The sequence below is a fragment of the Schistocerca nitens genome, chromosome 4, assembly GCF_023898315.1.
Source record: "Schistocerca nitens isolate TAMUIC-IGC-003100 chromosome 4, iqSchNite1.1, whole genome shotgun sequence".
NCBI classification, from domain to species: domain Eukaryota; kingdom Metazoa; phylum Arthropoda; class Insecta; order Orthoptera; family Acrididae; genus Schistocerca; species Schistocerca nitens.
The window spans coordinates 502,540,671-502,568,414 of NC_064617.1; the positions used below are offsets into that span (position 1 = coordinate 502,540,671).

General features: G+C 38.0%; 1 protein-coding gene across 1 annotated transcript in view; it reads left to right on the top strand.

Annotated features, from left to right (window-relative positions):
* The window catches only part of LOC126252391 (dynein axonemal assembly factor 11), a 226,572-nt gene that overhangs the window by 46,031 nt on the left and 152,797 nt on the right, over nucleotides 1-27,744 (top strand). The window contains exon 2 of the mRNA XM_049953282.1: nucleotides 12,437-12,604. Within this exon, the coding sequence (XP_049809239.1) occupies nucleotides 12,437-12,604 (168 nt within the window). The remainder of the gene's footprint in view (nucleotides 1-12,436; nucleotides 12,605-27,744) is intronic.

A 27,744-nucleotide genomic window follows, 5' to 3' on the forward strand; every position in this document is an offset into this window, starting at 1 on the left:
CATATAGTAGATGAGAAATTAAATTATTTCTATAAATATTCTTGCAACACTGTGAATAAACTACTATTGGAAGGCAAAAATGAAGATTTTTCAAAGAAACTAAAAACAAAAGTAAAAATAGCATGAAACATACATCAGGCATGGGGATTAAGTAATATATGATGCACTCCAGCTAGCAAACTTTGTGAATGAATGTTCTTCAGCTATTGCAGAGAAATTTTGATTTAGATTTGTTGTGGTTTCCATAAGTTACTTCATGTAAGTGCTGGGATGGTTCCTACAATAAGGCTGTAGCCAACTACCTGCCACATCCTTGCCAGACTCAGCCTGTATATAAATACCAATATATGAATTGTACAATGTCTGACAAAGTAAGTGAAGCACCCGGAAGCAGAAGGGAAAACTTCATGGGTTGAGAGGTTGTACGATGCTGTTTCAGTGATTACAAAATCGAGTCAAATTTACAAAGAACTTGGCAGCATGATGCCACTTATCAGTATGATGTTGCCCCCACCCCAACCCCCTCTGGCTATGATGCATGCACTGATTTAATTGGGAAGTCTGTCATAAAGCTGTTGTGGCCTCACCTGAGACAAGCTGACGCATATCTGTTGTAGCTGGTCCTTGATATCCTGGATACTGGCAGGGTGACAAAGTTGACGTCTGGGCTGATCCTACACGCATTCTATCAGGGACAGATCTGGGGATTTTGCTAGCCACAGGAGTAACCCAGCATCACACACACAGTTCATAGAGGCACATGTTGTGTATGAACAAGCATTGTACTGTTGAAAAATGGCACCATGATACTGTTGCATGAGAGGTAAACACATGAGGACACAGGATGTCCATGACATACTGTTGTGTCATTAGAGTTCCCTCAGTAACTACCAGCCATGTCTGAAATCATACCTGAAGGCTTCTCACACCGTGACACCAGGAGTAACACCACTGTGTCTCTCCAAAACATTGGAAGGATGGGGCCTCTCTCCGCATATTCGTTGATGGTGGTCATCTGAGGAAGTGCAGTATCATGATTCGTTGTTGAACACTATGTGGTGCCAGCCGTCAGCAGTTGTACATCCTCAGCACAGCAGAATTCCAAACACATCCTCTTTTGTTGAGATGTCAATGGATGAAATGGTAATTCCCTAGTCCGGCTGCTGCTAGTCTCTGACCAGTGGTGCAGCATGACACAAAATGTTTGCAGGGACTCCATTACTTGTTCTTGGGTGGCAGGTGTGGATGTGAAGGGGTTACAGTGTGCTTGGTGCACAATGTGGTGATCTTCTCCAGTGGTGCTCAGATGTATTCAAGCAGAATTTTGATGACAAGTATGTCTACCCTCACATTCCCACAACCCAAACAACATTAATACACTGGTAGCTGTTCTACTTGTCACATGGAATTGCAACTCTAATTATTTATGTATCTGCCAATGCTGTTTACATCTAAGAAGTTACATCGACATCTTATCATCTTCTGGGTGCTTAACTTTTCTTGTCAGGCAGTGAATGTTTTGTTTTTAAACTGTAATATTATGACTTGTGCAATATCACTGTAAGAATTGTCCACGAATTAATAAGACTACTACTACTACTACTGGTACTGCCACCACCACCTCTACTATATGTTATATATTAATGATCTGGAAGACAATATTAATGCTAATCTCAGACTTTTTGCAGATGATGTAGTTATCTGTAATGATATACTGTCTGAAGAAATCTGCACAAATATCCAGTGAAATCTGGTTAAAATTTTAAATTGGTGCAAAGATTGGGAATTGGCATTAAGTGATCAGAAATTTAAACTTGTACATCTTAAAAAATGCATCTTTCTTTGACTACAGTTTCAGAGAATGACAATTGGAATCAATCTATTCATACAAATACCAGAGTGAAACAGTATATAGGGATGTTGTTGTGGCCTTCAGTCCTGCTCTCCCTCTACAGTCCTCCCCCCCCCCCCCCCCCCCCGCGCCCCCCCCCCCAATCCCCTACCATCACAACCACAAACACACACACACACTTCCCTCCAATACATAATTTATAATTTGTTAATATCTCAGATTGTGTCCTATCAGACAATCCCTTCTTTAAGTCAGTTTGTACCATAAATTTCTTTTCTCCACAAATATGTTCAGTACCTTCTCATTAGTTAAAACACTATCTTCCCAACTAATCTTCAGCATTCTTCAATAGCACCACAATTTGAAAGGTCCTATTCTTTTCTTATCTGAACTGGTTATCATCCATGTTTCACACCAACACAAGTCTACACTCCAGACAAACATCTTCAAAAAAGGCTTTGTGGCACTTAAATTTATATTTGACATTAATGAATGCTATTCTTGCCATTGCCACTCTACATTTTATATCAGACATGGGCCAACATTTGGTGACTTGTGGGCCTGATTGACATAGTTAATTAAGCTTGCAGGGTGCTGATCATGTGATGCAGCAGCATTCCCAGCACCCAAAGTCAAAAGTATAGCATAATTGACATTAATGTTTACGGGGTAACATGCCAATGTGAATGGCACCCCTAACTCAAAACACCATGCCAACATATTATGCATCAAAGTGCACATTTTTTAGCGTATATTTATTTTATGTTAGCCTGAATTTCTTCTGCAGGCCAGATTGAAATCAATCACAGGCTGGATGCAGCCCACCTGTGTTTAATATCCTCTCTACTGTGGCCAGTGTCAGTTACTTTACTGCCCAAATAGAAAAACTGATCTACTGCTTTTAAGATCTCATGTCCTAATCTAATTCCTTCATCATCGTGTGATTTAATTTTGCTTTTGTTGTTGTTTATCTTATATCCTCCTCTCAAGAAACAGTTAATTTTTCCTTTACTTGTTGCTCACTATACAGATTGAATAACATAGCGATAGATTATAACCCTACCTCATTCCCTTCTCAACCATAGCTTTCTTCTCATACCCTTATACTCTTACAACTGCTGTCTGGTTTCCATACAAGGTGTAAATAACCTTTTGCTCTCTGTATTTTACCTCTGCTATCTTCAGAATTTCAAACATTGTCAATAGTATTCTCTAACTCTACAAATGCTGAACATAAGTTTACCTTTATTCAACCTATCTTCTAAACTAAATTTAGGGTCAGTACTGCCTCATGTGTTCTTAAATTTCTGCAGGCCCCAAATTGATCTTACACGAGGTCAGCTTCTACAGTGTTTCCAATCTTCTTTTATTAATTCGTGTCAGTGTTGTGCAGCCATGATCTTTTAAACTGATAACTTGGTAATATTTCCTTCTGTCAGCACCTGGTTTCTTTGGAATTATAATTATTACATTCTTCTTGAAGTCTTGAGGGTATTTTGCTTGTCTGGTGCATCTTGTACACCAGGTGGAATAGTTCTATCATGGCTGGTTCTGCCAAGGATATCCATTGCTCTGAGGGAATGACATCTACTCCAGGGTCTTTTTTTTTTTGGCTTAGGTCTTTCAATGTTCAGCCAAATTCTTCTCACAGGTATCACGTCTCCCATCTCACCTTCATCTACTTTCTCTTTCAGTAATATTGCATTCAAGCTCATTTTCCTTGTGCATCCCTTCTTTTTATTCCTTCCATCTTCTATCTTTCAGCTTTCCCTTTTTTGTTTCATACTGGTTTTCTACCTGAGCTCTTTATATTCATACATCTGCTTCTCCTTCCTCCAAAAGCTTCTTTTATTTGCTTGTATGCAGTACCTATTCTTCCCCTTTTTGTATAAGCTTCTATAGCCTCACATAGTCCTCTAGCCGTTTCTGCTTAACCTCATTGCACTTGCTGTCAATATAATTTCTTAAACAATTGTATTCCCTTTTACCACCTTTGTTTGCTTCATTTTTGTATTTTTTTCCCTTTCATCAATTAAATTGGAAATCTCCTGTGGTATCCAAGGATTTCTACTAGGCCTTTTCTTTTTACCTATTTGATCCTATTCTGCTGTTACTACTTCATCTCTCAGAGCTAACCATTTGTCTTCTACTTATTTCCCACAACACATAATATATGATGTGTAATTATCCATTTAACCAAAGAGTAACACTTTATCCTTTATTCTGAGAGGGGTATGTTCTTTATACAAGATTAGCGTTACTCTGAAAAAGAAAAATTATGTGTCAATTGCTTATTGCACTAACCTTAATCATGTTTTCCTGCAGAACCTGAAAAAAGGATCTCTGGATGTGAGAATGTAATATTTTCCCACTCTTGTAGCATTTATTGTACCTTGTATTGCTCCCAGTTCAGTCATACATGTTTGTGGGATCTTTCTATGTTTATTGTAATCAGCTTTCTAGCAAACAGTTCATTAAACTGTGAAGATGCTGGTAAAAGCTGTTGTTCCAGTGGAAGTTGATTGCAGTTTCATCAGAAATGCTGCGAACTACACCTTCAACAATTTCCAGGGCTGTAAGGAGGTACTGGAAAACTGGATGCTATGCAAGGAAACCAGGATTATGCCCAAGAAGAGCAACTTTGCCAGTTGCTGTGTTATAGTCTTTGCAAAATTCTACCATTACCTTACCCCACTCCATATTCTCCTACTGTTTTTCCTTCTCTTCCTTTCCCTATTATCAGATTCCAGTACCCCATCATAGTTAAATTTTCCTCTCCCTTAACTACCTCAATAATTTCTTTTATCTCATCAAACATTCTTTCAATCTCGACATAATCTGCAGAGATAGTTGACACATAAACTTGTACTACTGTGGTGAATGTTGGCTTTGTGTCTGTCTTGGCTGTGGCTCCCATAACTACCTGAATAATTTCTTTTATCTCATCATACATTCTTTCAATCTCTATGTCACCTGCTGAGATAGTTGCCATATAAACTTGTACTACTGTGGAGAATGTTGGCTTTTTGTCTGTCTTGGCTGTGGTAAAGTATTCACTGTGCTGTTTGTAGTAACTTAACCCACATTACTATTTCCTTACTCATTATTAGACCTACTCCTGCATTACCCAGAATTGATTTTGTATTTGTAACCCTTTATGCACCTGATCAGTAGTTCTGTTCATCCTGCCACCAAGCTTCACTAGTTCTCACTATATCTGACTCCAGCCTATCCATCTCTCTTAAATTCTCTAGATTACCTATCCAATAAAAGGGTTTAATGTTCCCCACTTTGACCTGTAGCATCCAATTTTGTTCTTCCTGATTATGACATCCTTCTGAGGAGTCTCAGACCAGAGTTACTAATGGTGGACTATTTTACTTTCAGGATATTTATTGTCATTTAACTGGGTAATAGAGCTGCATGCCCTGAGAAAAAAAGGGCTGTAGTTTCCTTTTGCATACAGCCATTCACAGTACCAGCACAGCAAGGCTTCTGCCTCTCTTTAGGAACCACATCTTTAGGCCTCCTCACAGGTACCCGTCCATTGTGGTTGCACATATGGTACAACCATCTTTATCATTTAGGCTTGTGTAATGGAATTATCACATAAGCTCCATCATAAGCAATGTGGGAAGGGTCCAAAAGCAGGCACTTACCTCCCTGCTTGCCCCTTTCCCTCCTCTTCCTTCCCACTTCCCCCCAACCAGCCTTGCTGTCAAGGATTCTGCAGTACACATAATATCACATATCCTCTCAACATGTGAAGTTTCATTATGTTTCTTTCTCTCCTTTTGAGTCTTTCACTTTTTCTATCAGGCAGTGTATTTGTTTGGTTGGCAAATCATTCAGTGGAAATCTCACCATTTCCTTTATTGCCATTTAAGTACTGACCTTTGCAGAAGAATGCTGTAAAAGAGACCCCAATCTTTCTTTTTCCCTTTTCCCATATCCACTGCTGTTGGGTACAGAGGTGGTGCATGTAAACTACTCTGTTCACATGAAAGATCATTGGACTGGCCCTAAAGAATGCCATTAGGTTATACTGTAGGTTTCCTTGTTTCTGTCATAACAAGACCTTTTTGCAAAATTGTCAGTTGTCAGATAGGTAAGACTTGATGTCTGTAACATTAATGCAGATATTTTTACCCAGCCCATAACTGATAGCTTGTATGACATTACTGCTGTGGACGTCAGTTATCATTGATTTCAGAAAGATAGAGAACTACAGCACAAATGGGTATGAGACTGTAAAAGAGCTGATCCTGTTAATGTGAATAATGAAGTATTTGTTCAAATCATTAGCTCCCCAAAAAGAAAATTAAATTGTAATGTTTTGCCATCACAAAAAATTCGAAATTGGCATTGAGATACATTCAAGGTTGTCACAAGCACCAGCAAGCACAATGCACATGTGACTAACAGATATTCATTCCCTTCAGAAACATGTCTATGTATTATCGGATTTTGAATAATTCACACATTAATTTGTTATAGCACCTGCAGAGGTTTCATTTTTACAACAACAGTAATAATAATTCTATTTTAAAATAGATTTATTTTATTGATAGGTAACATCATCAAGAGATTGCCAATGTGAAAAGAGAAGAGTACAAAAGTGAGTGCTGTCTAGTTTATAAAATTAAATTTTATCACTTGATAAGCACAGAGATAGTTCTTGAACTAGATATCACTGCTAAAGAGAGAATAGACAGATTAAAAAACTGAAATACAACTGATAAGGAAAGAAAACTATGCTTTAAAAAGAAGTAATGAGGTCCTGAAAGGCAAGTGTTTAAAATATGCTGTGGAAGTAAATAGATGTGATTCTTCTACAATAGAACAACAAATTAGAGATAAGGTAAATAGCTTTTTATCTCAGTGTTTCACATCACGCCAGATTCAGTCTTTACTTAGTAATAATAAGAATGTGAAGTGTGGTCCAAAGGATATTGCTAATGTTCTCATCTTAAGAGCTTTCTCACCCAAAGCTTACAATTACTTGTGAAAAAAGAACTGCCATTTTCCTTGTGGTCAACACTTCAGAAATGGGCCAACAATTCAAATGCAGACCTGGAATTCTTGTGCTGTGATTCTTCAGATAATGTTATTTTAGGAACAAACCAAAATGTTATGGTGGTCGTAGTTTGTGATTTGTTGCCATCATGGAAACAGCCTGTATGTTTTGAATTTGATATTTCCATGGCAAGTGATTTGCCACCAAACATTGTCAAGCAGTCAGAAGCAGCTAGAACCCAAATTGCAGCAGTAATTTGTGATATGGGATACCTCAAGATCTGAAAGGAGTTTTCACAACTAAACCCTACTTTTCAGACCCTATGGGTTTAGCAAGAAGAGTGTGGATTTTCTGTGATGTCCCGAATTTGCTTAAATTGCTTAGAAACCACATTTTAGATTTATTTATTTAGCCATCCGTGGACATTTTAAAATGTATGGGTGTTGTCAGTTGCATACATTCATATATTTATACAGTTTGTTGTTACATGTAGTTAAACATTGTGACATACAAGTTATTTACAATCATTTTTGCTCCTTATCTAAATATTGTGAAACAAAAGCTATTTACAATCATTTTGTACTAAAGAATTCACTTATAGTGTAAAAGCGGTGTTTCTGCAAAAACAATTTAAGATTTTTCCTAAAGTGGTACATGTTATCTGCTTCTTTTATTTTCTGCAGCAGTTTATTATACAGTTTTACACCTTCATACAAGAAGCTATTTTGAGTCTTATGTTTATTCTTCCTGTCTAGGTGAAGACAGTGACAGCTTCTGGTGTAATTGTGGAGGAATTCTGCCCAACATCACAGTCTTGAACGAGAAGCTTTTTGAAAATCTGTTAGCAATACAGAGCATGGATTTAAGCACCACACATCACATTAGGGAGGTTCATGCAGAAGTAATATGATGAGCTTGGCAGAATGTATGAATGGCAGCACAACTATTTCAGATCATTGTGCCCAAGCTGTTAAACATGTGCTAAACAAAGAAAAGAAAGGAAATTTAATTGAACTGACCAATGACAACTTTGTTGTTTTAAACTCAAGGGTTCCTGAGGATGACTAGATGCCTCTTCAAAGTGGCTGAGGCCTTAATTTTCAAAGACAAGAGAACACACTAAAAAGGTTCCTCAAGATTTGTTCTAACATGCAGTGCCTGTTGTCATTCCAGAAGGATTTCATAGTTTCAGCGAACTCTCTCTTTGGACTTTACAGTGATGTACAGAATATGAGAGTTTCGTGTATCTTGACTTGCAGGCTAAAGCCAGATTGTTTGGAGAACTTTTTTTCTAAAATTTGTGGTCTAGGCACATTTTACAACAACCCAACACCTTTTGAAGCAGCTTCTAATACTGATGGGAAATACAGAAGACAACCCCTGTCTGTTATTGAGATTACTAGTCTGGTGCTGTCACGTTTCTCCAACTGAAGAAACAGAACATGACTTCATAAAGCTCATCACGACAGAGTTGTGTATTAACATAACTGGAAATGTGGCTGCTGATTTGGATTGTTGTAATTTCAGCTAACAAGAACTAGCAACCAGTGATGACTGTGAATCCCAAGCTGCAGTTCAATATCTTGCAGGTTATGTAGCACTGAAATGCATGCACACTGGCACACAGAAAAAACTTCTTCTGGATTCAAATTATATCACCAGTAATGATTGGATCTCTGCAATTCCAGTAGTGGGCTCACTTCTCCCTCAAATTACTGATTCAATAAAGTAAAGAAGTTCAGAGTGATATTTTGCATTTTTCATGGGTGGCATGTGGCTAAGTGTGATGGACTGTTGCAAAAAGTAATTTCTACAGTAATGTTAAAGTTTCCAATAATGCATCACAAAGTGGTGTTTCCATACCTAAGAACAAGAACCTTCATTAGAATAAGGCAACCTAACACAAAAGCTAAAACAGAAAACATGAATGGGGAAGGGGAAAGACTGGTAGCTGCATTGGCAGTGGATAGCACACAAAGAGGGTGGGACATGTTTCATCTTTACGGTGAGTAGCAATCTATCTTTTCCTCATATTGTTGATATTCCAATTTGCAGTTTCCAAGTGTTTATTTCTTATAGTCTTAAATTTAATTAATGCTTAATGATGTGCTGCAGCAGTTAACAACATGTAATTCATGAAGCTGGTGTTAAACTCCTGTGGTAGAACACTATTCCAGATGACATCACACGTGTTAGCCAACAGCAGTGCAACCCCCCGAATGACATACCTGATTGTTTCTAGTTGCCTTGAGATTGACTCACAAAGGAATGAAACCTGTGCATGTTTTACCCTTTCTCATTACTTCCTAAACAGAGGAGATGGCATTCTTAGCATAAGTTGAAACTTCTATAAATCGAACCTGCCTTTCTTACATCCACACATTAAAAAAACATCCAATAAATGTGTGAAGTATAGGCTCCATGGAGCAGTCTGAGCCCTGGCCCTTCTCCCACCTCTCTCTATCACTGGTCTTGTATACATATCCTCTAGAGATGGAGTTCAGTTTCCAAATGCACTGTGCTACTAGAAAAAATGTAACCCGGTGTGTGGTCATGGCAGAAAGTCACTTTCCATGGTAAAGATTACCATCATTAACCTTAAAATTAGTTATACTTACAGATTTAATAAAAAAAATTGTCTAGATAAAATAAGGTTCTGTTCTCCTGTATAATTTACTCCTTGAAGCATGACACTAATCTAAACAATTATCCAGAAAATTTCAATTTTCTCATCGTCGTCCCTTACTTGGATAAATTTCTGTGGATGGCCGTAGTTGTAGGTAATGCACATGGCTGACTTTCTTTGAGTGGTAGGATTCTGGGAAAATGTAAACAGCCTACAAAAGAGACTGCTTACAAAATTGTCATATTATCCATCCTAGAATATTACTTAATTGTGTGGAACCCACACCAATTAGGACTAACAGGAAACATTGAACATATACAAAAAATGGTAGTGCGAAGGGTGAGAAGTTTGTTTGAGATGACATATTTTTCATGTTTATTACTTTTTATTTAAAAAACCACACACTTTCACACATTTTGACTTAAGACATCACCAGAATCTGTTAGATAACAAAGAAACTAATGAGAACTTGGCCATTTATGTGGGGGTGCTGGCAGCAGAAGAATTATTGCAAGTGGGATAGCTTGGGGCTGGTATTGACTAATTCTCTGTCATTGCTAATATTGGTGGTTGCAGCATTAGATAACATCATTCTCATGCATACAAAATCTCACTTAATGATAATTGCTTACACCATGTTTCATGGCTGTGTCTCTTCTTTGTATGTTGTGTGAAGTAAAAATTCTTAACAAAGGGATTGTGTCTCAATTTGGAGATACCATAACTTATCTGGAACAGAGTTTTGTTTTCAATTCCATAATTTATATGTAAATGTGAGAGTAAGTGCAAAAATGCACATTTATTGCTGTGTTGTACAGAGAAAATTATTTTTTTGTCATAACAAAGTTAGAGCCTTCTGTAAATTGTGTGAAATAATCAGTAATAGAACAGCTTCATATTTCATTAGGTAGGAATGATTTGTATTGTTTGACACTTTCCTGATAATGAATACTGGTCATTGTGTCAGACATTTTCACTGATACTTCATAGTATTATAAAGCTCCATGTACTCATCATTTTTATGTTATGAGGCTTACAACACCTTATTACCTGAGTGTGTGTTTAAAAAATTAGTATCAGATGTTTGAACCAAATAGAAATTGAAATGAGTTCCAATTATTTCTGAGTTTTATACTATATCTGAACTTATTGTAACTTTCCAAGCTATTCACTTCTGCCACTCAATGTTCGACAAAATTCTATTTCTGATGAAAGCTGAAGCTGAAATTGGCGTGAAGGATGCACTGAGTAGAGCAATGTCTTGCACTCTGAATCAATGTGTTTCTCTTCCTGGGGAGCTAGTTATTATAGTTAAGCATATTGTTAGAACCAAGGCCTTTTTCATGATTTCAGAAAGAAAATTTTCTTACATAACATAGTTTTTATTAAATTTCATTCCATGCTCATCTTATTTATATGAGGTCTGTTCAGAAAATTTCAGAACATTCATAATTTTGCAGCAGTGGTATATTGGAGAGAAATGTGGTTGGCATCCCTGCCACACACCCATGTTTAATGTGTAACTGCTGAAAGTTTCATTGTTATATGTCTGTTAGTTCTTGTTCAGTGCTGTATTGAGTAGAACGTTATTTGGCACAGTTTGCAAATTTTGAAATGCCAGAGTTAGAGGAGCAACATGTCTGTATTAAGTTTTGCATGAAACTCAAGAAAACCATTCAGAGATGCATCAGATGATGCAGGAAGCCTACGGTGATGAGTACTTAAGCTTTACTGGATGTTACGAATGGTTCACATGCTTTAAAAATGGCCAGGCAGAAGTTAAAGATGACCCTCGCTCAGGACACCCTTCGATGTCTACCAATGACGCTCATGTCAGAAATGTCAAGGAAATTGTGCGTACCAATCGAAGACTGACTGTCTGAGAGAGTGCAGAAGAATTTTACATTTCAGTTGGACCATGTCATGAAATCCTGACACAGCATCTTGAAATGCATCGTGTTGCCACCAAGTTCACCCCACAGCTCATGAGTCAAGACCAGGAAGAACTTCGCCTCATATCTGTGAAGAGCTTTTGTATTGTGCAAATGAGAATGAGATGTTCCTTAAGAACATCATAACTGGTGATGAGACATCTATGGTTATGATGTTGAGGCCAAGGTTTGACCTTCACAATGGGTTGGGGGAGTTCTTCCAAGACCAAAAAAAGCTTGTCAGGTCAGGTCAAATGTCAAAGCCATGCTGATAATTTTCTTTGACTTTGAAGTATTAGCTCATCATGAATTCATGCTACAGGGGCAAACTGTTAATCGATGGTACTATCAGGATGTGTTGCAATGCCTGTGAGAAAATGGGAGAAGGAAACAGCCTTAAATGTGGTGAGACAACTCATGGCTCTTGCATTATGTTAATGTACCTGAACATTCATCCCTGTTGATGCATGACTATTGCACAAAAAAGGAAATCACTGTGCTGCCTCATGCTCCGTACTCTCCAGACTTACTGCATGCAGACTTTTTTTTTATTTCCTGAGTCGGAAACCCTGTTAAAAGGATGTAGATTTGCTACAATAGACAAGATAAAAGAAAATTCGCAGATGTTGCTTCAAGTGATCTAGCAAGAGGCATACTAAGACTATTTCTGGTAGTGGAAAAGGCATTGGGAGTGGTGTATCAACTGTGGAGAAGAGTATTTTGAATGACACCATGAAAGTAAAAGGTAAGAATTGAAAAATTTTGTGGATAAAGTCCTGGAATTTTTTGAACAGACCTTGTATATCAAGCTTGAGAGCCACTTATGTAATTTATTTCATTTGAAAAAATTTCATCATCTGCTGTAGCATGTTTTATCATTTGGAATATAGTGAGCACATATGTATAACTCATTATTTTTCAAAGATCTAACTCTTGTAGTCAATTAAAAATTTAATGAGAGAAGAATTTCATGTTTCTAGTAGTTAAAAGTAATGAATGTTTATAAGCAGTTACAGAAGAACTAATTCGCAAAAGATCAGAACACAATGAAGGGGAAATATCCACTTTAGAAGAGATAAGCCTACATCAAGAAGACATTGAGAAGATTGAACACATTCAGAATTGGTGCCGAAATCTTCAGATACTTCTTCTGCAGTCAAACTTAATTGCTCGAATTGGTATGTAGTATGTAAATATTTGTATACAACATTTTTTTATGCAAGAAGACATATGTTCCCCTCTCATTTTCAAAATCTATCATTTATTGTGGATCTAGGAAGGTGTTAAGTAATGTACAGTTTGCACATAAAGCTGTAGTGGGTTTTAAATACCAGTCTGGTCAATAAGTTTTAAGTTTTAAATGTTTTATCCACATTGCTTAGGGAAATACTGGGACAGCTTGTTGGAATAGATTATCAACAATACACACATTTACGTCTATGCTCCACATGCCCCTGTAGGTTGTGTAGCAGAGGGTATCTCATTTAACAGTCTTTTTTCCATTTTTCTTGTAAATATTTAGATTATTTGATGGGCTTTTTAACATAAAAACTAATTACTGCTAGTTAACACTAATGCATGGTAAGAATGACTGTTAGTAATCCTCCATAGGAGCTTGATTTTCTCTGATTTTATTGTCGTGGTCATTATACGAGTACATGTGGGAGGAAGTTAATACATTGCTTGACTGCCTTTGCAACACATACCATCAGGATATTAGCAGTAAACCTATTCATGAAACACAATGTCTCTCTTTTAATATCTGTCATTGGAGTTTGATGAGTGTATCCGTGATACTTACATTTAGTAAATGAACCAATGATAAAACCTGCTACTATACTTTGGATATTGTCTATCTTGTATACCAAACTTGCATGGTTGATATACCAGACTGATGAAGAATACTCAGAAATCAGCAAAACAAAGGTTTTTCAAGCTGTCTCCTGTGTGGGTGTAGTACATTTCTTAGGATTCTTTCACTGACTCCCACCTGTTTTTTCTGCAACTACTGTAGTTTCATATGGTTATTTCACATTAAGTAACTTTTGATGCTTACTGTTAGATATTAAGATGGTCCTGGGCGGCAAAATACTAAAAAAATGTCTTGATGTAGAACTAGTTTCTGTATAGAGTAATTATTCTCCTAAACTTTTGAAATGCTCTTCAGCCAGTTTATATGACAATGAAAATTTATTACATGAACATGTACAGATATGATTTCTGTGTGGAGGTATGCTTCCGGTGTGGAGGTATCATTAATACTAAAATACTCCGTAAATTCAATGTTGATGGATGTTGTTCATTGATGAGTCTTAACATTGCCTACTCAGAGGCTCTTCTTAAGCAGTCCATGTGGAGTTTGAAATTCCGTGCTGCACTTGTTGTGACATAAAGTCCGATCACTGCCTGTATTACAAACAAATTTTATTTATTTATTTATTTATTTATTTGATTAGCCATCCGTAGACATTTTGCAATGTATGGATGTTGTCAGTTTGGATACAGTGATTTTTGCAGATACATTGACACTTTTATATGCATTTACAGAGTATACGAATACAATGACATTTATCACTTAAATTACATTCAAACAATTAAATATTCACTTATTGTTTAGAAACAGTGTTCCTGAAAATATAGTTTAAGGGTTTTCTGTAACAGTACATGTTGTTAATTTCTTTGATGTCCTGTGCAGCTTGTTATACATTTACAGAATATACAATACAATGTCATTATGTCACTTAAATTACATTCAAACATTTAGATATTCACTTACTGTGTAAAAACAGTGTTCCTGAAAATACAGTTTAAGAGTTTTTCTGAAACAGTACATGCTGTTAATTTCTTTGATTTCCTGTGGCAGCTTGTTATACAATTTTACACCCTGATACAAGAAACTTTTTTGGGTCTTATGCTTGTTTCTCCTATCTAGATGAAGGCAGTGGCTTGTTCTTGTGCTATAGCTGTGTAAAATGCTGTTTGTACTATAATTCACTATATTTTTCTTTATATATACTATAGTGTGGAACATAAATAAACAGGGAACAGTTAGAATACCAAGTATTTTGAATAGTTCTCTGCAGTGAGCCCACTTACTGCTTTTAGTTATAATTCTCACTGCTCTCTTCTGCACTTTAAAAACTGTTTGTAAGTTGAGTACATTATTTCCCCAGAAAATTATCCCATAGCTTATGACTGAATGTACATAGCTAAAATATACAGTTCTTAGACATTCATCACTGCATACTGAGGAGAGAACTCTAAGTGCGTAACACGTTGTAGATATCTTTTTTGTGAGTTTTTTGACATGTTCACTCCACCTAAGCTGGCTGTCAATATGCAACCCTAGGAATTTTGTGGTGGGCACTTCGTCTACAGAGGTGTTATGTAGCTTTAACTTTAGGGGACTGTTTTTTCTGTTTATTCTAAAGCGTATGCTATTTGTTTTCTTAATATTTAAGGTCACTTTATTCTCTGTAGACCATTTGTAGACATCTTTCAGTGATTCATTACAATTTTCCAACATTTGTGCTGATGTCTCACTGGTGATTATAATATTGCTGTCATCGGCAAACAATATCTTCTCTCCATGTCGGATATATTGTGGAAAGTCATTTATATAAATCAAGAACAACACCGGACCCAGCACACTTCCCTGAGGGACCCCAATATTAATATGTTGTGGATCTGACAGGTGTTTTTCTATGAACTTTGATCTACTGGAGACATGCGAGATCTCTACCCACTGTACTCTATTTTTTAGGTATGAATGGAACCATTTGTTGATTACCCCTCTTACTCCTAGTGCTTCTAACTTAAGTAATAGATTCTGGTGGTCAACTGTATCAAAGGCCTTTGACAGGTCAAGGAATATGCCAGATACATAGTTGCCTTCATCCAGTGCTTCTAGAACCACTTTAGTGAAATGTGCTATTGCCATTTCTGTATCTCTGCCTGGTCTGAAACCAAATTGGTCATTTGAAAGAAGGTTGTATTTGTTTAGATAGCTCATAAGTCTGTTCTTCATTATGGACTCTATTATTTTGGAAAATGATGACAGTAGGGCAATTGGCCTGTAGTTCTCAATGTTTTCTACATCATCTTTTTTGTGTAAAGGTAAAATTTTTGCATGGTTCAGATAATCAGGGAAACAACCGGCTTTGAAAGATTCATTTATGATATTGGTTAGGGGGGCTTTGATACTATTTATGCATTTTTTCAGCACAGACATTGGAATTTCATCTAAACCTGCTGAATTTTTGCTCTTTAATTTCCTTACCACATTACATACTTCTTCCTCAGTAGTGGGTAGCAATACCATTGAATTTGATGTATATTCCCGTGTTCGTGGATTATGAGATTTTGAAAAATTTTCCTGTAACTTTGTAGCTATACTACTAAAGTAAGAATTAACAAAGTTTGCTAGTTCTTTTGGGGTACTTGTTAGGTTTTCTTTGTTCCTGATTTGGGTGTTTATTTGCCTATGTGTTGCTGTTCCTGTCTCTTGTTAATAATAATACAGTATAAAATAAATATGTGCACTATCACAAAGTATCGAATGTATACAAATTATTTGAAAGACTTGACTATTAATATAAGATTAAATGAGTAAGTGTGTTATTAATTCCTAAATAATCTAATTCAAACCTTAAGCATTTTTGTAAGAATCTTCTTTTACGCTTGTGTATGGCATACAGTAAGTATATTTTATATTAGTATGTCTTTTTCTATAATTAATTATCCTTCTACGTAAAAAATTCACATAATTACATTTTGCTTCTTAAAAGCTACTTGTGGAAGTTACACATCAGCGAAGTATGTACGTTTTTGTGTTATTATTTATCATTATTCTAATTTTTTATTTTTTTCAAGTCAAATAATCAGTTGTTAATTAGTTGAATCAATTCTGTTAATGACACAATATATCTTTATATTAGAACCAACTTCTTTAATATTATATTTATATAAATTATATATTCATTTATTATGATCCTAGCTTCATCTCTGATGCTTAAAGAATACCAAAGTAGCTGCATCTTATTTTGTGGCATTTGTCATGTCCAACCTGTCATGATCTTTTACTTATTATAACAACATAGTCTACTAGCTTTTGACCAAGTATATGTCCATCTTATGTATATCATTCCATTAATTATTCATTTTAAAAAAATAAAAAAAAATGTAGTTCCTTTTTTTTGTGACAAGACGTTAGAATATTTTGTATGGAAGCTACTCAGGCATTCCATTAGAAATGTGGAATAATCAAAAAGAGGACTGATTAGTCAGTTACACATCTAGTCTAATCTTGAATCCTTTAGATATGTCCGGGTAAGACATGAGCTTGGATATACATACTAAGTTAAACTAACTTAACCTTTAAAAAGTGTATGTAAACCCAACCATAGCATTTAGTAAATTAAAAGCAATACAAAATCCTTTTGTGCACACTTATACCATTTATTATTATTATTATTATAACCTAGTAGAAAACTATATCAGCTTTCACCAGATTTTGTTAGTTAATAACCTGAGTCTTCAAAATGCACTGCAAAAAATAGCATTAAATTATATTCCAAAAAATCTTCATCCGTAACTTGCCATTGGATGGACACACATATGAATTTAGGATAATAATCTTAAACTAATACACATTAGTGCATTGAAATCATTAAATTATAGCATGTCTCTCACAGTGGAAAATTTTTAGATGATGATCTGTTTCCTCCAGTGTTTCAGCTACTGTAATTAACATTTTTGGTGGACACCTAGTTCACCAAATTTCATACATCACTCAACATTGGAATTTCTCTGTAACAGGAAAAATATTGCTTCACAGCACAGGCCATTGTAATTGCTGATAAACTGGTAAATTCTTAGTGCAAGGAAAGATGGGGTTCTTTCTTGCACAGAAGATAAAGGATAATAGGGCCACAGTAAATATAAATAGATTCTCTCCAAGGCCAGTTCTTAGCCCAATATGTTGATTAATGCTATAACTGTTCATGGGTCATTACATTTTTAAAACCTACTACAATACATATGTCAAAAAAAAGTTTTGCATTAGCTCGGTTCCAAGAGTCCCGAAAGGTGTACAGAAAACTGGAATTGAGATCAACATAAACACCATTTCTGCCCTTCTTATTGCTTATTAAAACCACACATTGCATGTTGTACCACCATACAGCAAGACCTTCAAAGGTTGTGGTGCAGATACCTGTTCACACCGGTACCTCTAATACCCAGTAGCATGTCCTCTTGCATTGATGCATGCCTGTATTTGTTGTGGCATACTATCCACAAGTTTATCAAGGCACTGTTGGTCCAGATTGTCCCACTCCTCAACGGCGATCTGGCATAGATCCCTCAGAGTAGCTGGTGGGTCACGTTGTCCATAAACAGCCCCTTTCAATCTATCCCAGGCATGTTCAATAGAGTTAATATCTGGAGAACATGCTGACCACTCTAATTGAGCAATGTTGCTATCCTGAAGAAAGTCATTCACAAGATGTGCATGATGAGGGCACAAATTTGTTGTCCATGAATACGAATGCCTCGCCAATATGCTGCTGCTATGGATGCACTATCGGTCGGAGGATGGCATTCACGTATTGTACAGCTGTTTTTGTGCCTTTCATGACCACCAGCAATGTACGCTGGCCCCACATAATGCCACCCCAAACCAGCAGGGAACCTCCACCTTGCTGCACTCGCTGTACCGTGTGTCTAAGGTGTTCAGCCTGACCAGGTTGCCTCCAAACACGTATCCGATGATTGTCTGGATGAAGGCAATTGTGACACTCATTGGTGAAGAGAATGTGATGCCAATCCTGCATGGTCCATTCAGCATGTTGTTGGGCCCATCTGTACCACAATGCACGGTGTCATGGTTGCAAAGATGGGCCTTGTCACAGATGTCGGGAGTGAAGGTGCGCATCATGCAGCATATTGAGCACAGTTTGAGTCATAACACGATGTCCTGTGGCTGCATGAAAAGCCATAATCCATAGGTAGTGGTCATCCACGTCAGTAGTACCCCATGGGCATCCTGAGTGAGGCATGTCATCGACAGTTCTTGTCTCTCTGTATGTCCTCCATGTCCGAACAACATCCCTTTGGTTCACTCCGAGACACCTGGACACTTCCCTTGTGGAGAGTCTTTCCTGTCACAAAGTAACAATGTGGACATGATCAAACCACAGTATTGTCTAGGAATGGTTGAACTACAGACAACACAAGCCATGTACCTCCTTCATGGCGGAGTGACTGGAACTTATCAGATGTCGGACCCCCTCTGTCTAATATGCACTGCACATGCATGGTTGTTTATATCTTTGGGGGGGTTTAGTGACATCTCTGAACAGTCAATGGGACTGTGTCTGTACTACAATATCTATCTTCAGGACTTCTGGGAACTGGGGTGATGCAAAACTTTTTTTGATGTGTGTACATCATATTAGATCCCACCCTCTAGAAAGGCACAAAAGGTCATCAAATCACTGAGCTCTTGGTCATTATGTTATGGCAAAGCATTTGGCTGTATTATTTTCAAAGTCTTTTCACATTTGGACTTTACCAAGAGATTGGAATAAAGCCAAAATAATCATAATACAAAGAAAGGCAGTGCTAAATATCTAAAGAACTGTTGCGCTGTCAGCCTTATACTCCTACTGTACCAAGTTTTTACTAGAATTTTGCATATCAGGTTGAGCACTACATTTGACCTGGCTCAGCCCTCTGTGCAACTGGGGTCAGCGAAGGATTTAATACAATGAACCATATTCTATCTGTACGCGAAACAGTTAGTAGAACAGATGAATACCATTTACGGCTTTCCCTTGCCTTTACAGATGTTGAAAAGGCATTTGATTCGACCAGTCACCCAGTTCTGTTTGTGGCTCAAACAATACAAAGAACAGAACATGGCTATATTAATGTGTTATATAAGACATACAAAACCTTCACTGCATTTGTGAGAGTTGGTGAAGAAGCCAATGAATTTCCTATTCAAAGAGGTGTAAAACAAGGCGGCTCAATATCTCCAAAAGTATTTTCAGCAGTTCTAGAAAATCAATGTCTAAATTTATATGGGAGACGCAGGTAATCCAAGTTCTGGGAAAGAAATTAAATAACTTGATGTTGCTTATGATGTTGTTCTGTTTGCAAATAATATAGAAGAACTTTGGCTATTGGTTAGTGAACTCTTGTTAGTCTTCTCTGAAGTTGGTCTGCAAATGAATTACATTGTGATGAATGAATGGTCTCTAGAGGGACACATACATTCTGAAAAAAAGCATATTTGTGCTATCAGATGAATAATTTTTTTTATGTTTATTCTCTACTGGTTTCAATTATTACAGTCATCCTCATAAAAAAAAAAACAAAAAAAAAACTGTAAGGTAAAAAAAAAAAAAAGAGGAATACAGAATAGAACTTAGTTTACAATGTTGATATGAGAAAATCATCTTACATGCTTGGCCATGCAATGTTAATAGAGCTTTTAGTAGGTGACTGTCTACAGCTTATTAGATAATTTGGAAAAAGGATGTATGTGCCATTAGCTTGGGGCAGCCATACTGCAAAAACGCATGAATGAAGGAGAGCCTCTTACGGCTGGCCCAAGATAGCTGCATCAGATATCTGTTGGCGTGCATACCTGCCAATAGGCAAAATTCTGGAAATTTTTGGTGCTGCATGGGTGTGGGTCAGCGAAAAAAGCAATAGCAGTGCAAAATGAGCTGCTGTAAAGTACAGTACATAACTTCAATCCACAGACAACTTGGGTTGAACTTAATGCGAGCTCCACACAGACAGGTACAGAAGTTTGTTTGGCATTCTCCATTCATTTCCATCCTCACTTCATCATGTCTGCGAAGTACACGGCATCCCATGATCTCAGGAAAAAGATTTGTTTTGTTCTGGGCACATGTCAATGTTCTCCCGCACTTGTGCAGTCGGGCAACATGCTCATCGCCAAGGAAAGTACACACTCCGGGATCGGTGTTCGAGTGGAACTGCTATGCAAACATAACTATTGCAATCCCCAGTTAATGGACATTGTGATCTGATTTCATTTTTGTCACTTGTTAATTTACTCATTTGCCAGTTAAATACATTTTTGGCGAGTGTACTTATCAATGCCAGTTACCACACTATCAACACAGCCTACATCCTGAACAAAGTGCATTGGTGTGACAGGTAAGTTGGTTCACTGAACGACTGACATGTAAGCAGGGATACCCACATGTTCTTGCTTCACTGGTGACCTTGAAGTGATCACTAGGCTAAATATGTGGTGATGAACTTTCATTGGTGTGAGTGACATGGAACCATGAGTGATTTAACACTTATGTCCTTGCGTTTGAAGAGTGAGGTTATGGACAAACCATCCTGAACTAGGCGCTGAAGCAAGATGATAACTTTGGAAGAACTGAAAAAGACAATACACAGTAGACAAAAGACAATAGATGAGCTGCAAGCATGCAACCAGAGACTGGAGACCAAGCAGCAGGCACTCTCTGCACGGTCTCTGCCCATCTGGAACCAGCTGACGAAAGCTTCTGTGCACAAGGCACAGTCACACTGACAGCTCCCAATGTTACAAGGGCAATGGCAGGCACAGGACAGACGTTGGTTAGGCTGCCACTCTTTTGGCACTGTGACCCATTCATGTGTTTCAGCCAAGTGTAGGTGCTCTTCGTGAGTTGCAATATGACCTGCGACCTCACCAAATTTGGACGCATCATGAGCCAGCTAAATCAAGACTACAGGGACAAAGTGCAGGACATAATCACTGCCCTGTCAACATGGTCTTCATATAGGCTATTAAAAGAAGAATTAATCTGATGAATTTCACCGTCACAGGAACAACGGGTGCATCGGTTGGTGTGCCAAGAGGAGTGTGGTGACTTGAGGCCATCTCAGTTCCTGCACCATCTGCGGAGCCTCGCACAACCTGACATGTTGCCAGACTCACTGTTGCATGCTATCTGGATGTGCAGCCTCCCAGTATAAGTGCAAGTGGTCATTGCACCTGGACACCATTGCGGATTTGACTGATCAGGTGCATGAAGCGCAGGCAGTGGCGCCCAATACCACTGCCGTGGTAGCCTACAATGCTGTAGCCAAGCAAGCAAATATGGAAACATGTATCTCGCAGCCACCAGCACTGACACCGATATGCAGCACCTTGTTTAGGACTTGGCTGCACAGGTGGCAGCAATCAGCTAGCAGATTGACTGGTTGGTGCATTCACAGACAGAGGGCAGCAGGTGCTGTAGTGGCAGCAGATCCTGATACCGCCGTTCTGACTTATGTAACTAGCAGTGCAGTACCATGTGCTCTTGTGGTATGCTGACGACATTTAGAGCAGCAGTTGAGTGAGTTTTACCAGCATCATTCCCCTTTAGGTAATGAATCAACAAATTGTTAGCTTTCCTGCTTGCACCAAAATGCCAGCTGCAACCAGCTGCAGTGCAATATCCAAACGTCTCTTCATAAATGAATGGGCTGGCAGCGTGAAGTACTTTGTCAACACAGATCCCAATCTGTCTATTTTCCCCCAATCGACACTGAGAGACTGCTAGAAGGTCGAGGTGCTGTCTCTCATGGCGGCAAACAATTCAGTAATAAAAACATACAGCACTCATCACTGAAATTTGGACCTTGGACTGCGCCACACATTCAGGTGGACATTTACTGTGACTGATGCCAACAAACCAATCCTGGGCGCGGATTTCGTTGGCCACTACAAGTCGTTAGCCAACATTATGGACACCCTGCTGATCGATTCAACAACAAATTAGAAAATAGCAGGACAGCGTTAGCGGGCTGCCTTCTTAAGTGCTAAACCAGTGAATTTCCCCAGACTGTATACAGACATACTGGGCAAGTTTCCAGAGCTCACTTGCCTACTTGATGCATTGAGGGATATCAAGCATTCAACAGTCCACCACATCATGATTACATGTGGGTTATCCATTTCGTGCCTTCCACGTTGACTTGCGTCCGAGTGACTCACTGTAGCAAAGCCTGACTTCGAAGCCATGTTGCAACAGGCCATTGTTTGACCATCATGCAGCCCATGGTTGTCTGCCCTGTTCTTAGTGCCAAAGAAAGATAATTTGTGGTGCCCATTTGGAGACTATCGTGCCTTAAATGCACAAATGGTGCCGGACCGATATCCCGTACCGCACCTGCAGGAATTTAGTCACACCTTGGCAGGCTCAGTTATAGTAAAATTGATTGCTTGAATACATCTTATGAAGCTTATCGTGGTGTTTCACATACCTTGATGACATCCTTGTCTATTTGAAATCGCCCAAACTCCATTGCTGCCACCTAACCAGTACTGCATCCTTGATGGCCAGCCACATTGCTCCAACCTGTGAAACTCACCGGACCTTGCCTCTAGTTAACAGTACAATACGCTCAAATTTGTGAATGCACCCCAATGAATCTTTCAACATAACCGTATTTGGAGATTTTGAATACAAGTACCTATAAACAGAAACTAGTTCTGGTAGAACTGAACTATATTGTGGAGACCCAGTGTCCTCAAATTAAGTGGTTGTACATTTAGTCAACACAAATTCAAAGATGGCTCCTATCGATATTCACAGAGCTTGCTCAAATGCGTATGTGCCATTACCATTGGTACAAAGCTCTCACAAGAAACTTCACTCATTTATGAGTTTATGTTTAGTAAATACCACAACCCAGGAAATCTGTGATTGTAAGATACCATTAAAGCTCTTTGCCGCACAGGACTTTTCACATCTCGCCGGGATAGGTAGGAAGGCTATAAACAACTATTTTACATACCCCAAGTCAACACATGTCACATATTGCAAGTTGTGACCAAAGTGTCATGGTCAACAACAATACAACAACTTGAGTTGAGAACAGCTCACCGGTATACTGTGCTCACCTACCTTCACACACAGGAGTGCTGTGTTTCACATGTCTTAAGTTTTGTACATGAGCTATTCATGTCTAAGCCTCAGAAGTTTGCACCAGCAGAAATATACTTCAGACACATTATTCACATTGACTGCATGTATGATATTATGTAGATGACATTACTAGCATAGTATGTGCTCAAACAAAGCATATTATGGCACTAAGACAGTGTTTCAGTTACCATGTGACTGTCTTATTCAAACTCTGAGCTGCATCTCTTCCAACAATGGTGTGTCTCCCCACTGCTCAAATATTTTGTGGCAGTGGTGTCAGACTCCATAGTTTGCATGCCAAATATTACCTCTTCCTGCAGTTACGTTCTTTTCTCTTATTTGTATACATGGAGTCAAACTCTAAACAGTGTTTCTATAACTGTGATGACTTCTGTCCCATCCACCACAATAAAATGTATGGTGGATTATTTTTCCTTGTGGCTGGGGCAGCTAATGGACTCTTCCACAAGGACCAGATTGAAGGGATATCTACCCCTGAGACTTGCTTCTTAGCATTATGTTTGGTCACTTCTCTGTATCCATGCATCTGCTCTTACCTTTTCCAGGCCTTGCTGCCTGTGCTTGTCTTGATGACTAGTTATATTGGGGACCACCAGCTGCATCTGCCTCCGATGCAACCATATGACCTATGCACACTCCAGGTACCTATGGCTGAATTCTGATTGGCTCTTTTATTTAAAACTTCAGTTATCTCCACTCTACATATTCCAGTCATCATGCTGGTTTTACCATTCTTATTGTAATAAAATCCTGCGTCATTTCACAGGTTTTCCAACTGATTATATTTCCAAATCATTATTCTTAGTAATATAATTTGTTAATTATCAGCTTGGGCATGCACAATGTTATGAAAGCACACTGCAATGTCTCACAGCAGTAATACTGGAATAGACTTAGTGGCAACTGCAGTCAAACTAACTGAACTTTACTAACATTACTTAAAATATAATAAACAATTTTAAAATTATTCTTTTTATAAAGTGAATAAATGAACAATCAAGAGCTAGTTCACATTACTTAATCTTCTTTTTCTTGACCTTATCTTTTACCTTCAAAGGATTCGCATGTTAATCTCAGTTTGGCAATATTAGTGGTAGAGGGTGGTCAGATCCCCTTTCTGCCACCAACACTTTTTATTAATCATATGACTGAGGTGAGACATGGGTGCCAGCCCAGTATCCACCCATTCAGATTTTGGGAAACTGCCTAAACCTACATATGGGCTGCTCGGCACAGTGGCCCTCATTGTTAAACTGCCAGACAGGTCTCCCTGTATCCTGGAAGTGGTGTGCTAATGTGGATATGATTGTCTGGGGGTGTACACTTTGCTTAATAAAATAGTACATAAAATATTAATAAATAGCTCTCAATCGAATAAAAAATGTCTTTTCTAATCACATCACTGGTTGCTTTGAAGAACAGTAGATGCGAAATTTTTCTTGATGTCCTCCATATGAGGAATTACAGACTCTGCCCAGGTCCAGGCAATAGATACACCTTAAGCTTCTCCTTCATCATTTAATCTACAGTGTTTATTCCATTTATTTGATCTATGTAGTTCAGCAAACGTTGTACATGACAAATTCTTGGCCTATTCCCTTTTCTCGCATTGAGAAAGGCAACCAACATACACTTACATACAACATATTCATAGCTTAATGAATCATCCAGGTATTCTTTCAGATTCAAATATTTTTCAAAATAAGGTCCAAGACTTATCATTCATTGTAGTATATTTATTAGAGTCAGAATTTCTAAACTTAATTTACTCTGAGCTCCTTCTGACCAGAATCGGTTTTCAAAGGCTAAGTGATGTTCATCTTGGGACATGATTCCCCATTGGGATATGAATCCACACTAAGCAGCATCGCTTTTTATATAACCGACAACTCTGATTTTCCTTTCTTATGTCCATCATTTAGGGAATACACCCTGAAACGATTTTATAAATATAACTAGATGTAAATCACAGACTGGATCATATGAGTAAAATTATGTAACTTTAATTCATCTAGTTCTGTCAAAACTTCTTTAACCACAGTAGTTCCATTCAACCCTTGATCTTTTACTTCATTTAATTGTGTAGTTGGTGCTTGGGTTGGGACATAACATTACCTAAAATAGCTATATTACTCTCCACAATGTTTATTCTTTCATTTAGTACAGATTTCATGTCTTTGATTGTACATAGATGATTCTCTAAAGAGAATTTCTGTTTCTAACTCACAATTTTCCCACTGTTTCAACTTGTTCAGTCACATGAGATTTTACTTGACTTAAACTATTAGATATGTTCTCAGGTATACTTTGATTTTTGACTGTAGTCTCACAAGAGCCTTTTAACTCAGAAATTCTCCCCTAATTGAACAAATAGCTTAATCTTGTTGCATTACTATTTCAGACACTAAGGTTTTAGGTTTAATGTGTAAACTATCCATTTTATTATGTGCTACTGCTAAATTTGCAGCAACTTCACCCTAAAAAGTAATAAAGTTTCCTTGTCACGAAGATATTACTTCCTCGCTAGTTTTTTCAAGATTACTTCAAAATTGATTAGTTTCAGACTTTAGCTCTCTATGATTAAATCTTATTTCTTTGCTTTTAGACTCTGATTGAGCAAATAACTTACCTCTAATTGATCCAGTATATTAGAGCTAGACCTCATCACGTTGAACACATTCTGGACTTAACTTGGAACTTTTTCATCTCCCAAATCACTACCATCACTCCTACTAGATTCAATCTGTTTATTTTCTGTTGATGTTTTGTCTTCTTCCAATTAATCACTGTCACTTTCATTCTGATAATACTGAATAATCAGACATCTTTACTTCTGACCCTTCTACTTTTTCTGTGCCACGTACTGGCTATTTTTAAATCAATGTATCAGAACTTATTAGGCTCTGCAGCCATAGCACTGTGATCAGGAACATGAACACTACCACCAGAGACCCTCTAGATTCAGATCCTCAAGCTATGTGCTCTAGTTGCAAAATTGCCAAGGCATCAGATAAGCTTGTGTATGACTGAAAGCATAGTCCACAGTCTGCTGTATCACTGTATGCAATAAGTTGTCAGAGACACACCTTGATAAGTAGTAGAGGCAATATAGTGCTCCTTCCTGATCAGTAAAGGCCCACCAGATTGTGGCAAGTGTTCGTGTGTCATGAAAACTCTAGTTTTTCTGTGCCAGTGTGAATCAGCCAACTAGTTCACAGTCAGCTTTGAACAAGTAAAGGTTGTACCACCCGTACCTTCCTCAAAGTACCTGGCAGATTCCATATTCCTAGATTTCCAAAAAGCATTTAACACGGTGCCACACTGCAGACTGCTAACAAAGGTATGAGCATACAGAAAAGCTTCCCACATAAATGAGTGGCTCAAACACTTCTTAAGTAACAAAGCCAGTACATTTTTCTCAGTGGTGTGCATTCATCAGAGACAAGAGTGTTGTCAGGAGTGCCCCAGAGAAGTGGAATAGGACTGCTGTTATTTTCTACACACAAAAATGCTCTGGCAGACAGGGTGAACAGCAATCCTTGGCTGCTTGCTGATGATGCATTGGTGTACAGGAAAGTGTCATCACTGTGTGACTGTAAGAGGACACAAGATGACTTAGACAAAATTTTAGTTGTGATGAGTAGCATGTAGCTCTAAATGCAGAAAAATGAAAGTTAATGCAGATGAGTAGGAAAAACAATCCCATGAAGCTTGAATACAGCTTTAGTAGTGTGGTGCTTGACAGAGGCACATAGATTAAATATCTAGGTGTAGCGTTGCAAATTGATATGAACTGTAACGAGAATGTAATGATTGTAGGAGGGAAGGTGAATGGTCAGCTTCAGTTTATTGAAAGATTTTTAGGAAAATGTGGTTCATCTGTAAAGAAGACCACTTATAGGACACTAGTATGACCCATTCTTGAGAACTGCTTGAGCATTCAGGATCTGCACTAGGTCGGATTTAAGGAACACACTGAAGCAATTCAGAGATTTGCTGCTAGACTTGTTACATTTAGGTTCGATCAACACATGAGTGTTATGGAGATGCAAATGCTTTGCAAACTCAAATGAGAATCACTGAAGGGAAGGCAATGTTCTTTATGGGAAACATGTGGAGGCATATAGACAGCCTTCTTTTCCTTCACCCTATTTGCAAGTGAAACAGGAAAGGAAATAACTAGTACGGTCCAGGGTACTTTCACCACACACCATGCGGTGGCTTGCGGAGTGTGTATGTAGATGCAGATGTAGATTTGTAGTCAATCACCAGACCCCTGTTTGGGAAGGCAGCTTTGTTTTAGTTCACCAGAATCACCAAGTGGCACAGAGAGGCAGTGAGAAGTG